The sequence below is a fragment of the Meleagris gallopavo genome, chromosome 1 (genome assembly GCF_000146605.3).
Source record: "Meleagris gallopavo isolate NT-WF06-2002-E0010 breed Aviagen turkey brand Nicholas breeding stock chromosome 1, Turkey_5.1, whole genome shotgun sequence".
Lineage (NCBI taxonomy): Eukaryota > Metazoa > Chordata > Aves > Galliformes > Phasianidae > Meleagris > Meleagris gallopavo.
This window is the reverse complement of record NC_015011.2, coordinates 133,831,410-133,845,317: the sequence shown is the minus strand read 5'-3', so window position 1 is coordinate 133,845,317 and position 13,908 is coordinate 133,831,410. Positions and strand designations below refer to the sequence as shown.

Below are 13,908 nucleotides of genomic sequence, written 5' to 3'. Positions count from 1 at the left end.
CCAGTTTTGGGGACCATCTCCATGGGTGAGAGATCTCTGTGCCACCACAGGCCATGGGGCCACAGAGTGGCAAAGCCAACGGAGCCAGCATTGAGCAGCACTGTGTGAAGCATGGAGTGCTGTGGCGGCAGAGAGTGGGGCTGCCATGGGGCACCCCTCAGCATCACAACAAGCCCCACACCTGCCAGCACCAGGTTGGGTGAGGTCAGCCTCTGCCGGCACTTGCTCAATAAGCTGACGATTCGTTCCCAACCTCTTCCTTTAAAAAGAAAAAAAAAAAAAAGGAAAAAAAAAAGAGGAGATTCATAATCGGGCCACCCCCCGGCTGAGAAATCCCACAGAGGCTTTCCCCCCTCCAGGGCGCTTCCGCTATTTCTGGGCAGGGTGAAGCAACGCCGCCGCAGTCCCTGCCCGCCCGGTGAAGGCTCCGTCCCGTCCCGTCGCGGTGCCCATCCCGCGCCACTATGGCCGGCCCCCTGCTGCTCCTGCTGCTCTGCGCGGTGCTGCCGGACGAGCTCCGGGCTGAAGGAGGTGGTAAGGGGCGGCTCTGGGGGGCATCCGGGCCGAGGAGGGGGTACCCTCCTCACAGCTTTTAGGGAGCTGCTGTTGAAGCCCCCGCATTGGAAAGTGCCTCCCGCACGCGGGCGGTGCGTGACAGGAGCAGGGGCTGCGGCCTCCAGGAGCGGACAGTCCGGGTTGTCACCCCCAAGAAGGGGCAACCTGAGTCCTGCCGGAGGGCGAAGCAGCGCCTCGGGGCAGGGAGCGGCAGGGGGACAACTGGGGTGCTGCAAGATGGCCGCTGGGATTTAGCCCCGGGGGGTCTTCCCTGTAGAACGGGATTGCCGTCGCTGGGAGCACGGCTGCCTTCCGAGCGCGGCGAGCTCTCGTTCTTGGGCTCTGCCGGCTGCCCCTGGCCGCGGGCTGGAGCTTAGGGGTGAGCGCGTCCTGCCTCTGTTTCTGCTGCGAGGGTCAACATCAAAGTTCAGAGCAGAAAGCCACACCGGGCGGCTTCTCTGAAGGCTTTGACGCTTCCTTCAGTGAGTCAGCCTGCTTGGGTTTTACAGTAAAGTCCTTCCACAGCCAGCTACTAGAGTGTCCTACTTGAGCTGACCAACACCCTGAGCTCCTTCGTGTTTTTGAAGAAGGCAGGATGGCAGGAAGCTCGAGTCTGAGAACGCTTATCGGCTAGTTCAAGTTTATGAAAACATCCTCATGCAGCAGTGATGTGGAGGCAAAGGAGTACAGTGACCCCACCGGCTGCATCCTTTCACTGTCCTGCACTGCAGAGAGGGACTTAAGGACAAATTAGGCAGTGGGTGAATGAACTGACTGTTACTGAGCTAAAAGTTACGAGCATTGCTGTAGCCCTCCTGCACATAGACTTCTCAGAGTAAGTGGAACACCACAGTACATATAGGCTCTGTGCTGCTGCTCAGTATGAACAGCACTAGCAAAATTTGGCTCTGTTATCAAAAAGTATGGGTGCTGTTCAGATAATTCACATATTGCTGCATTGAGCTGCTTAAGGTCAATGCATACTGAGCCCATTGCCTTTCAAGTCCCATCTGCAGCACTGCCTTCCACGCTGTGATTGGAAAGTACTTTTTCCTCTGTAGGTTTCAGGTTTTTAGAACGCTAGTTTTCAGAATCCACAAACTTTCCTAAAACATACACTTTTTACAAGGTAATTGGCAGTCTGCTTACTATAGTGTTTCTTCTGTCGCTCCTGTCAGCTAATATGTGCACAAGTTACTGCAGAGTATCACGATGGCTCATGCAGCCAAGTGGCTGAGCTGAGTTTAACACCTCTCATCCTTACATTAAATCATCAGCTACCTGCATCTTGAACTTCAAGGCAGCAGGTCCTGTGCTCTGTGACATCAAGCTTTTAAAAAATAAAATGATCCAGCAACTTGAATTCAAGCTGTACTTTTTTTAGATGCTGAAGGTAACATTCATTTGCATCTGCTCTTTATTAAATCTTTGAATACAGCTGCCTTGGCTGTATTTGCAAACTTAGAAGTAAGACAGTAACACTATGAAAGAGAGTTGTTAAGTGGGAAGAAAGACCCAAGGGCAGTACATTGGTGCTTGGGGTAGTGCAGGGCAGTAGATCTCACACATGGGCTGTTTCTTTACTGAACTAGGGGATTGTGGGACTGTGAAACAGCTGTTCCATCTGCCAATAGAATCCCATGCTGGCAAATTACTGCATCTTCTGTTTGTGTGGTGTTTGTTTTCTGGACCATATGTCTCCAGAGCAGCCAGTGGTGCTGCCTGGTTGCCAGCTTTAAAACCAAATCAGGGACTGCAGCCTCCTCCATCATTGCTGTGGCAGGGCAAGTCATTCTGTTCAAAGCTGGAATCTAGAGCAGGAGCAGCAGAAATATAAACCCTCGACAGCAACCTGCACATTTTATTCTCAAGACTAACAACAGAGGACGGAATTTTGCATGCCTCTGGCTTGTCTTGGAGTTACTGATCTCACAGAGATCCTGAGATCCCATCTGCTTGAAGGCTGACATTATAAGTGATGTTGCCTATGGGTAGTGTGGTGAGAATGTCTGATTTGTTTTTCTTTCTTCATTTATTTCTGATGACTTGTTACCACCACCAAATGTTACCCTGTAATTCTGCCATTTTCTCTATTGTCCAGTGTTCATCAAGAAAGAAAGTGCCGACAAGTTCTTGGAAAGAACAAAACGTGCCAACACTTTTTTAGAAGAAGTGAAGCAAGGCAATATTGAAAGAGAATGCAATGAGGAGCGCTGCTCAAAAGAAGAGGCAAGAGAAGCCTTTGAAGACAATGAGAAAACTGTAAGGATGAATTAATATGAAACATAGGCCTACATATTTCGTATTTACAAAATAGTATTGATGTATTATGAGCCAAGACTTACAAGTGTTATTGTTGATCGCTTACCACAAAGAATAGGTGGTGATTTTGATTGTGGTTGGAATTGCTAAGGCATACATGTACAAAAACAGACATCATTTATCTCTTGCAAGGACATCCCACATTAAAGACTCCATTCTTTTACCTCTTCTGATCTGCTTAATTCATCATGAGGTATTTGTCCTTTAAATAATTTGGTACTCCCTATGTTAAAGCTATTTTCTCTTGTGGTGTAGCTGAGCAGCGTGACTATGTTCAGGAGTTCTTAGATAGAGAGCCCATGGAAGGTTGAGATGGCAAATACTGACATAGAACTTCGTGTGAATATTTTTCCATATTTATCCCAAGAAGTTTTACAGGGCTTATATCATTTTGTGACTATCTTTCCCACATTTGACTTGACAGAACGTGTACTGAGGACAGTTCTTTATGTTAAATTGCCCACATGGAATGAAGTCTGTGTGTGTGACTTTTGTGTCACCTTCCCTACCCTGGAGGTGCTTAACTTTAGCTAGAAGTGCAGTCAGTGCCCAAGCTAAAGCTACAGAGATGGGGAAAGTACGGGAACAAGGATCAGTAGTAATATAGAAAACATAAGTGACTTGGTGGTGGAGGGAAACTGGGAATGTTGGCTGTATGTGGAACAGCCCTGAAACTGGAATCGAGGCCAGATTCATTTAACTTTAGTGTTATTTGCTGGCCAGAATGTTTTTAGAGTGGCCCTGAGGTGAACTGGGTGGGGAGTCATGGGTGCATCGCCAGGGCACTTCAAAGCATAAGGACTGAACCATAGCAGAACCAGCACAGCCTGTTCTACCTGGTGACCAGACCTAGCTGGAAGGGACCGTCTTGGGCAGACATCGTACCCGGAGTCCTCAGTGAGAGGGACAGAAGAACAGAAGTCAGAGAAAATATTTTTAAACCTCAGGATTTCTGAGGATCTGCTCCATGGGGGTACAGGGGAAGGAAGCTGAAAATTTGACATTGCAGGAGGGTAAGGAAGTTCAATCAAATCCGAGGGCAAGAGATAGTTATGCAAGAAATGAAGAGCCTTATGCTGAGTGAGTGACATTAAGAAATCTCTATGGAGGTTTAGGTATTTTTGAAAAGTGTGTGAGATATTTCTCTTGAGCTGAGCACTATAGATGGTTTTAACCAGGTGGTTTAAATTAATTAGACAATATCAGACTGCAAGCCACTATTTGCCTGTAAATTAAATTTTTGTTTGAACAATTGTTAGCTGCAGGTATCCTCTGTATGAAAGCTCTGAAATTTTTCTGAAGAACTGGATTCAGTAATTCTCATCTAACTCTTTTTGTTTTCTTTTGTTTTCCTTTGCTCCAAACCAACCTGTAGGAGGAATTCTGGAATATCTATGTAGGTAAGAAAGAGTCTGCATTTGTTTAGAAAATTAAGCTTCCTTTTCACAAGGTTAAAAAGGATGCACCTCTTACATAACCACTTCCTGCTGCCTTGTTTATTCTTTTCACTGTTTCCCCTGAAAGAGGAATCTGATTGATTTACAGCCTTGCAGTTTCTTGAACTCAGTCACTTTATTTGACAGCAAGATTCAGCAGCCTCCAGTTCCTGGGATGATCTTTGTCCTCTCAAAAAAGAATACTGGCCCTTTGCGTGCCAAGGGTAGTGAGAAGCAGAAGCTGGACACTTGGCTCTGCTCACTCATCATCCTGCAGAGGGTCAGCCTGAGATGGAGGAGTCCAAGTTGCAAAGAGTCATAGATGGGGGTGGCACTTCATTGCATCAGGCGATGCAACATATCAGTCTGTACTGCATGATCACTTACCACTCGCATGCCACTGTCCATGTCACAGTGTTGCTGATTCCTGTAAGACAGAGATTTGGTGGGAATTGTTTTCTACAGAGCTGTTTTGCATTCAAGGATGACATACCAGTGGGTTAGCAGATACTGCCAGTCTTTTCTGGTTTTGTTTTTCTGAAGGTTTGACTTGTACTTATTAGGGTTCTGTTGTTCATAATAAGCTCACAGGGACATATTTTTAATGTATGATTGATTGGTAACATGTTCTCTTGAAGCATGAGTCTAGCCTTGGTGTTAGGAAGAGTACCTCAAAAATGTTAACCAGAGATTGCTCAGCTTTGTCTTCTGAGACTGAAGAAAATGGAAGACAGTTGTCACAAAGAAGATGCAGGCTTTCACAATCCTCTAAGGGAGGGAAGAATTCTTCATCCTACAGGGTGAAATTGCCAACAAAGCCTGCATCAGTGCTGCAGTGAACAGAAGTGGAATTTTTCAAACCATTTTCTCATGAGAATACAGGCAGTGGAACATCAGTGCCAGTGCTCACAGCGGAAATGCCAATTTCATACATCCTAAACCACAGTCCACGCATGCTTCATTGGTGTTTAGAAGTTCTGAAAACCACAGCTGCCCTCAGCCAAGTTAGAACAATTCATTCTCATTTCTTTTCTTAGTAGGGGATTCTGCAATGTTTTTGTGCAATATTGATATAAAACTCAGTTCCCCAGCAGCAACTGCAGTACAGGGAAAATTAAGAAACTATGGTTTCTATCAGTAGGATGCTGCTTAGCTGAATCCACTACAGAACGGAGCCCTCCAATACAGCAGAGAAAGCAGAAACCAGGAGCTGTGCTGCAGGCCTCCAGTGTGCCTTTGTTTTAATAAATGGTGATCTTGCCTTTCTACCATGGAGGATAAACATCAATCTTCAACACCTCTGTGGTAGATCACGTGGATGCAGCATTCGGAATGCTGGTGTTTTCAGCCACATTCAGGTACAGAAGGGATGGAGAGTTGTGGGGCAGTGCACAAAGCCCCACAGGTGTTCTCTGTGGCAGATGCAACTTCAGCAGAGGAGTTCACAGCCAAGGGCATCATGCACATGGCACGCTGGATCCTTAGAATGAGCAGTATCCTGCATCTTTTCTGTGGGCACTGCTGTTCTTTCAGCTGCTCCAAATGGAGCAGAATAGGTGGTAACAGTCAGAAATATGTGTGCTTCTAAGGCAGTGAGTTAGCAAGCATCAGTTCTCCAGATATCCTCCTTTTCTTATCATTCAGAAGGGCTTGGCAGGTTCATGTGATGCAGGAATGCATTTGTTACCGCAGGTTGCTGTGTGGGAGAAACCATGGTAGCAAGCATCAGTGCAAGAGTGAGATGCCTTCATGGGGATAGGAGAAGGGGCTGCTATGTGTCACATGCTTCCAAATGCAGCACAGCCTGATTTCCATTCTTGTGACCATATTATTTGTGAGCTAAGTGTGGCTGGGGTCAAGTCAGGCAGTTGTTCTTGTGTCATGGAAAGGAAGAGAGACTGTAGAACTGTGTTTCAGATACGGAGATCCCAGCTTAAGTACAGGGAGAGTGAGGTAAGAGCTAATTCTTTGACACTGACGCTCGTACCTCAGTGGATACAATGGGACATTTTTGGTACCACAGGCAGCACAAAACAGGAATTTGTCCCACAAACATGGATTTAGAAGAGCTTTTACAGTGTTTGTTTATCTCCTGATTCATATGCTGGTTGCTTTAAAAGAGCAACACTGAGGGCAAAACACATGCACGTGGGATGAGATGACCTTTAAATAACTAACAGTTGAGTTATTATTATGTGGAAATGGCAGGGAAATGCTTTAGACAGTAGTTGCAACATGGAAACGTCCAGTCTGCTTTTACAGTCTTCACCGTAAATAATGTACACTTTGACAAGCAAGTATTAATTTGTCTTCTTAGGAAAAAAGCTGTAACTACGCACTGTCAAACAGTAGCCACCAAAAACAAATTGCAAAACTGAGGCTATATATATGAATCATGCTTATTTGGAATGATTGCAGTTGCTCTTGCTCTGCCTGGAATGTGGCCACTCACTAGACATATGTCTTAAAAAGAATGATTGCTTGTCAAAACTAACCCCCCTTCGGAGTTCATTGAAAATGTATTTTCTCTAACAACAATTTGGTTTTTGGTTTGTTTTTGTAGATGGCGACCAGTGCAGCTCAAATCCTTGTCACTATGGTGGACATTGTAAAGATGGACTTGGTTCCTACACCTGCTCCTGTTTGGATGGTTATCAAGGAAAGAACTGTGAATTTGGTAGGTTTCTCTTTCAGAGAATTGTGGCAGTGAATATGTCAGGTTGCTGAAGCATAGAGACTTAACAATCCCTTAGCAATCATTATTTTTCACTTGGAAAAATGCATAGAATAGGTGGCTGTCAACAATGAGATGGAAGCGTGTCAGAAACAGAAAGTCCTCTGGCTTAGCATCTGAATAGTGATAGTGAGTGCTCCAACATTACGCTTGCTTCAGAGAAAGCACTTTTAATTATCACAGTGCCTCTTTACGTGAGCTTAAATCCCCAAAGCATGACAATAAATCTAAGAACCACAAGATTCTTACTGCTGATATCAAAGAACCTGGATTCCAGGCTCAGAAGTACAGTCCTGATCAGCTCACAGCATGAAGAACCAAAGAAGCAGATCTCAGAAGACAATACAGAGACTTTTAAGCCTTGCAAGAAATCATCTTTTTTTCTTCTAAATCTGTCTATCTTCTGTCTTTCACAGTCATACCAAAGTACTGCAAAATAAACAATGGTGACTGTGAGCAGTTCTGCAGCATCAAAAAAAGTTTGCAGAAGGATGTTATGTGTTCCTGCACAAGTGGGTATGAGCTGGCAGAAGATGGCAAGCAGTGTGTTTCAAAAGGTACGAAGCCACATGGTAAACTAATGCTGGTGGGGCTTGTTTCACAGCTAAGGGATATGTTTTTGAACCAAATTCTACGTGACATAGATTAAAGACTGAGGCCAACTGGTTTTTGTTTTCAAAGCCTTCCATGAGGTGATGTGATGAACTTCTCAGAATGAAGCTGAGGCACCCTTTGCAGGGTACCTCTCACAGAAATACCTGAGGAAATAAAGTGCTGTTGACAGGAGAAAATCATAATTGTGTCTTGTAATTGTAGAGAAAACTGTAGTTGTATCTTACATTCTGTATAAAATAGCCACTTGAAATCACTTATTTTGATTTCAGTTAGTGAAATTAAATAGTAACAGTTGACATTAAATAATTAAGATTGATGCTATTTTAAGTACATTTTCATTGTATTCCAACAAATCAGGGGAGGGAGCAGAATGTGAGTGAACTGTATGATTCTGACACTGTTTTTTATATCCTTTACAACCTGGGCCATCTCTCTTACACAGTACACTGAGTTTCCTAAATTAAGATGATTGTAGTAAGAGCTACGACAAGCATATGGCAATGTAAACAATTGAAGATAACTTTAAATACTTTGAAAATACTGTGCGGAGACTGAACTTATGGTGAAGTTTTAGGACACGCAAATGCCTTTCATCTGCCAAAATAACTGCTTTTCCTTCTTTGTTGCATCTGCCAGGGCTTTGTTAGTCCTGAAAACAGCTGCATTAACTGGTATACTGTGAGATGGTGTTGTCAAAGATTCTCCTCTTCCATGCATGTTTCAGTCCTTCTTCTCTAATTGTAGCATTCTTGTCTTTACAGTAAAGTACCCATGTGGAAAAGTTCTTGTGAAAAGAATGAAAAGGTCTCTCGTTCTACCCACTAATAGTAGTACCAATGCAACTAGTGATCAAGATGTCCCCTCCATGAATGAAAGAAGTCTGGAGGAGGACTTCGCTACTACCACAGAAAGCCCAACTCCCCCTCCTCGCAACGGATCGAGTATGACAGATCCAAATGTCGATACCAGGATAGTCGGTGGGGATGAGTGTAAACTTGGTGAATGCCCATGGCAGGTAAATCTGATGCACGTGATTTTGATGGAAACTGCATAATTGTTTATTTAATCAATTTATGTTCTGCTGTGTGCTGTTTGTAGTTGGAATTGGCTGAATTACGTGAACTCAGGCACTTGTGTGTGCTCTTCTGCAAACTGCAACCTTAGGATGTCAAAATGAAAGGTTCTGAGACATTTTAGATAGTGCTGCTTTTAACCTGTTACCAGAGAGGGCTTTTGAGACGTGTTGGTTCAACAGTGTTGTCTTTACAGGTTGCACTCCAGTTCTGAGCATAAGCTGTTCTGGCAGAGTTGACCTGCTTCTGCTGTTCTTTGTCATCTTTCTTTGCCTTTCTTTACTCAACCTTTCTAAGGAATGATTACTTACCTTCTCTGTTTCTCTGAGTGAGATGTATCGTGGAGTGCTTTTCCATATTGATCTGTTCATTCGCTGGGACCATTAGCATAATAGTCCAATTCTGTATGGGTATAGTGTTATGTAGGTCTGACACAGGTAAGAGGAGGTTCTCACGTTAATGTGGGCACAGAACTTAAACACTTTTAGCAGGTTGCTGATCTAATGGCTCGGCCAGCACTACCTAAGCTTAACTGAATCAACCTCTAGTTGCAAAAGTAAATATCATGCAGTAAAATTGTGCATGTATTGTAGAGGCTGTGTGCAGAGCCAGAGTCACTGCTTATCAGAGAATTATGCTTGCTTCCTCTTAGTGTGGCTTGAGTACTCTAAGTGTACAACCACATTCTCAGTGCCTTTGTCTTGCAGTTTTCCATCCCTGTTCCCCAAGATAGCCCTTCAGGTTGTATACTTGACAGCATGTGAGGAAGCATGCATGTGCTTTCATAACTAACTTTTCCTCTTGAGCTCAGACCAGCCAAAATCTGTCCTTGTCTTCAGGGCACTAGGAGGGTTGAACAGGAATAGACCTTGGGCAGAAATTCTATGGGATAGTAAGTCAAGGCCCTTGCTCCTTGCTCAGCAAGTCAGCCTGCATCTTGTTCCTAGCAGGTGTCACTAAAAGGAGGCACTGTGAAGTCAGAAAGCTGAACCTCTGTATCACAGGAAAACAGCTGAGACTCTGCAACAGTACCTGCTGATCTGTAGCGTATGCACGTGCGTATGCAGCACTAGGGACAATCTGTGGAGCTCTGCATACAAGTTACTGTAATGTGCACATATGCAGTGTGCAGAGAAAACAATCACCTGTTTATAGCTCATTGAGATTAAGCTGCTCTTTTAAATTATGCACTTCCCATTTCTTTTCTCTCATAGGCTGTGCTGATAAATGAGAAAGAGGAAGAGTTTTGTGGCGGAACTATATTGAATGAAGATTTCATCCTTACTGCTGCTCATTGCATAAACCAATCCAAGGAGATCAAAGTTGTTGTTGGTAAGTCGCTGTGTTTTTTTCTTGTGATGTGTGAGGATGTGTTGCAGACTGATTCTCTGTACTCTAATACCCATGTAAGATGTAATCATATCAACTGGTTTGTTATTGGTTTGGTGTTTTGATGGTGGTATGCTATCTACTGTTTCCTATTGCAGACATCCTGCTTTGTAATCACTGGGGCAGCTGAAGTAGAAGGTGATAATGGTGATAATTTCTCCTTTGTCAGGTAGCTGGAAGGGTTTAAGAACGAATGTTCTAGAAGTGTTGGTGAGCACTGTGCTTGTCAGATTAATGCTTCTACAGAAAGCTCATAATTTTTTCCTGCAGGTCTGAAAAACACGCCAACTTTTTTCTACAGGAACACTGAGGAAAGCTGTGACACACAGACTAGAGGAAGAAGAAACTCTCATCTCACATTAGCTCATTGCTCCACTTCTGAGAAATGATACTAGATCAACATAACTTTGTGTTTGCACTCCTTTAGTTTTGATTCAGAGTAGATGTTCTTCCCCAGTATAGGCCAGGCTCAAGCTGCTGTAAAACATCCACCGAATTTGCATTAGTTTAGCTGAATGAATTTATGCTGATTTACATAAACTGGTACAGAAATCTTCATAAACCTTGGAGCTGAAACTGCATCCAAGTGGGAATAATAAATATTGCAATTTATTTGTACAGTATGAAGGCTTAGTCAAAGCAGTGGCAATGGGAATACTAGTGTCCTCCTTTATCGAGGCTGTTTTTATTTGCTGTCATTTTATCCTACTAATGATCCCTTTAATTATCTTGTACAGGTGAAGTGGATAGAGAAAAGGAAGAACATTCTGAAACGACTCATACTGCAGAAAAAATATTTGTTCACTCTAAGTACATCGCTGAGACTTATGATAATGACATAGCCCTCATAAAGCTGAAGGAACCGATACAGTTTTCCGAGTATGTTGTCCCAGCATGCCTCCCACAAGCAGACTTTGCTAATGAAGTGCTGATGAACCAAAAGTCTGGGATGGTTAGTGGCTTTGGGCGTGAATTTGAAGCTGGACGGCTTTCCAAAAGACTGAAAGTGCTGGAAGTCCCCTATGTTGATAGGAGCACTTGCAAGCAGTCCACTAACTTTGCAATAACAGAAAACATGTTCTGTGCTGGTTATGAAACAGAGCAAAAGGATGCTTGTCAAGGAGACAGTGGAGGCCCTCATGTAACCAGATATAAGGATACTTATTTCGTTACTGGAATTGTTAGCTGGGGAGAAGGATGTGCAAGGAAGGGTAAATATGGTATATATACCAAACTGTCCAGATTCTTACGTTGGGTAAGGACAGTCATGAGACAAAAGTAGTAGTGATGTAGCTCTCAATCCTCCCATTAGGAAGCAAGGTGCAGTTTATCTAATGGAAATGTTTTTTATTTTTTAGCCATATTTGCTAAACTTGTTTTGAAAGCTGGTTTCTTGAAGTTACGGTGCTGCTTCTCTTTCTTCTTTCTTTTATTTTCTTGACTTTAAGCATGTACATGTGGTCTGCTGGTGTTGTTTTGAGTTTGTACAGTAAGTGGCTTTCACCAAACAAAATGCCTGCTCATTGGTGTCTTCTGATTGCTTGACTAGTTATTTTCATATTGTCATTTTGGTTCCTATCTGTTTGCCCAAGTAATTCCACCAAAGGCTCCTGGACATAACATGATTGAAGTGGGAAGGCCAGGACTTCAGTCAGTCCTCCTACTGCAACCCACTGAGTCAGTAGGGAGTTTGTTCCCACTAACTAAAAAGCTCCTACTAGAGCTTTTTAGCTTCTACCTGTGGATGTCTTTAGAAGATTAAGGGGAGAAGGGAAGCTTCCTTGGACAAAGCTGAGACACAAGTAAGTATTCAGTATGTTGCTAAATAACCACGTTCCACAAAACTTCCAACGTAGGTCACAACAGCTAAATAAAGTGTTGTGTTGCTTTATATGGTTGTACTTCACTCTAGTTTAGTTTGAACACTTATTTTCTGCTTCCTCAGAAAAAAATAACACGTATGTTCACTGTTTCCTGTATCATATTCAGGATTGTGCATGGCTGAGGATCAGAGAGGTCCTTCTGTGTGTAGTTGTTCCAGGTGCTACTGTAAGATGTATTATCAGTGTACATCAGCATTTGAAATAAAACATTATTTCTTTTTTGTCCTTTTTTTATTCCCTCTGGTCAGTTTATACATATATGAAGACAGAGTCTTACTTGGAAGTGAAGAAAGAGTGCATGTCTCCAAACAAACACGTCACATTTCCCTTGCCTTATGATTAGCAGTGGCTCAGCACTCAGTTTTATGTACATGGAGTGCTGTTCCTGCATACATTCTTCAGACCTTCTCAGCTGCAGTTCTAATCACAGAAGTCATGGAATAATTTGCAGTAGATGGGATGGGTGAAAGCTGTCTGGTCCAACCCCATGCTTAAAGCAAGGCTATCATCAAAGAGTAATCAGTTTGTGCAGGGTCTGGTCAAGTTTTGAAAGCTTTTAAGGCAAAGTTGCTACCCCTCTGGGCAACAAGCTGCTGTGTTTTAGCATGCTCACAGCTAAGAATTAGTCATATCCACCTAGAATTTTTCTTGTTGAAATATCTAAATGCAACTCTCCCTGGCTTAACAAACCCAATTTCCTCAAGCTTTTTATTATGCAGTATCGAGTCTAGTTTCCTATCGATCCTGATGAATTTTCCAAGGGTCCTCTGATCTATGATGCTCCTATGCTGTCTGAGGTACACTAAACTTTGCCAGACACCTGCCACTTATCTCTTAGGGTTTGAGTGGGTACTGGCTAGTTTTATATAGCAGATGCTATGAGGAAGGCAGGTTAAAAAAGTAGAAAGTCAGCTCTGCTCAGCTACAAGGTATTGCTGCAGTCAGCAGAAAATGCAGACATGAAGAACTGCAGGTCATTTACCCTAGATTGATGATCTCCACCTGTATAAAATCACAGCAGGGTTATTTAAATGTTTGTTCAGCAATGTTAGTTCCATGAATTTTTCTGTCCGCTGTACCTTCTAACCCTTTGTCCCACATTCACCCCATACACCATCAGGGTGAAACATGCAGAGGGAAGTGCTCAGGCACAAGTGCTACTCAAATTCCATACAAGTACTTGTGCTAATGGCATCGTTCTGCATCAGCGAAGCCTGAAGTAACTCTTGGACTGGACTATGTATGTAAAGTGTTTGGATGGCTGAGGAGAGGACCTCCCTCTGGTAAAGGTGGCTGACGCTGGGAAGAGAGGAAGTGTTGTTATTCTGTAGTGTACAAGAGACTGTCCTTGGGCTTTGCAATCAGAGTTTATCTTTTACCAAGCTTTAATCATGTGTGGTGCCTACAGTGCACAGGGTTTTTATATTCCTTCCTTATTCTGTAATGCTGTCTCCGCAGCAGCACTGAGAAGACATGAGTGAAATGTCTGCTTGCATCTTTCCCTTGCTGATGGTGTTTTACTTGGTCTCCTATCAAGACTCATAACCAATTCTAGGGCCAGCAAGAAAAGACAGAATAAAAGCACACTAGTTTACGTCGATGAATTATTTTGGGCCAGTTTCACCTAAAAAAATTGAAACAGGTCCTAAGGTGTCAGGCAAGAGGTAGAGCACACAGCAGCAGTGCAAACTGGTGGATTTTAAAATGCAAGAACTCCTCATGGCAAACAGTCACTACTGAATTAGGCAAGAGGCAAATGGTGGAAGCGGAAGCTCAAAGCTACCCTCAGGTGCTCAGTCTTTCTTGGCCTGCAAGAAAAAGGCAGTGCTGAGTAGAAATGGTAGAAAAGAAGGATGGCAAGCAGAGTGCAATCACACTGAAGCTTTAGAGAGAGATAATAT

The 13,908-nt window shown here is 43.3% G+C and overlaps 1 protein-coding gene across 2 annotated transcripts; it reads left to right on the top strand.

Moving 5' to 3' along the window:
- The first annotated feature begins 345 nt into the window (after window positions 1–345).
- On the top strand, window positions 346–12,233 carry LOC100549606 (coagulation factor X). 2 transcript variants are annotated; one of them, XM_010728483.3, is made up of 8 exons: window positions 346–531; window positions 2,657–2,817; window positions 4,253–4,277; window positions 6,877–6,990; window positions 7,464–7,604; window positions 8,424–8,677; window positions 9,950–10,067; window positions 10,862–12,233. In XM_010728483.3, the coding sequence occupies exons 1-8, from the start codon at window positions 465–467 to the stop codon at window positions 11,404–11,406; spliced, it is 1,425 nt and encodes a 474-aa protein (XP_010726785.1). In that variant the 5' UTR covers window positions 346–464; the 3' UTR covers window positions 11,407–12,233. The 2 variants fall into 2 exon arrangements, with proteins under 2 accessions (XP_010726785.1, XP_010726782.1); XM_010728480.3 differs by having other exon boundaries at window positions 347–534.
- The last annotated feature ends 1,675 nt before the right edge of the window (window positions 12,234–13,908 follow it).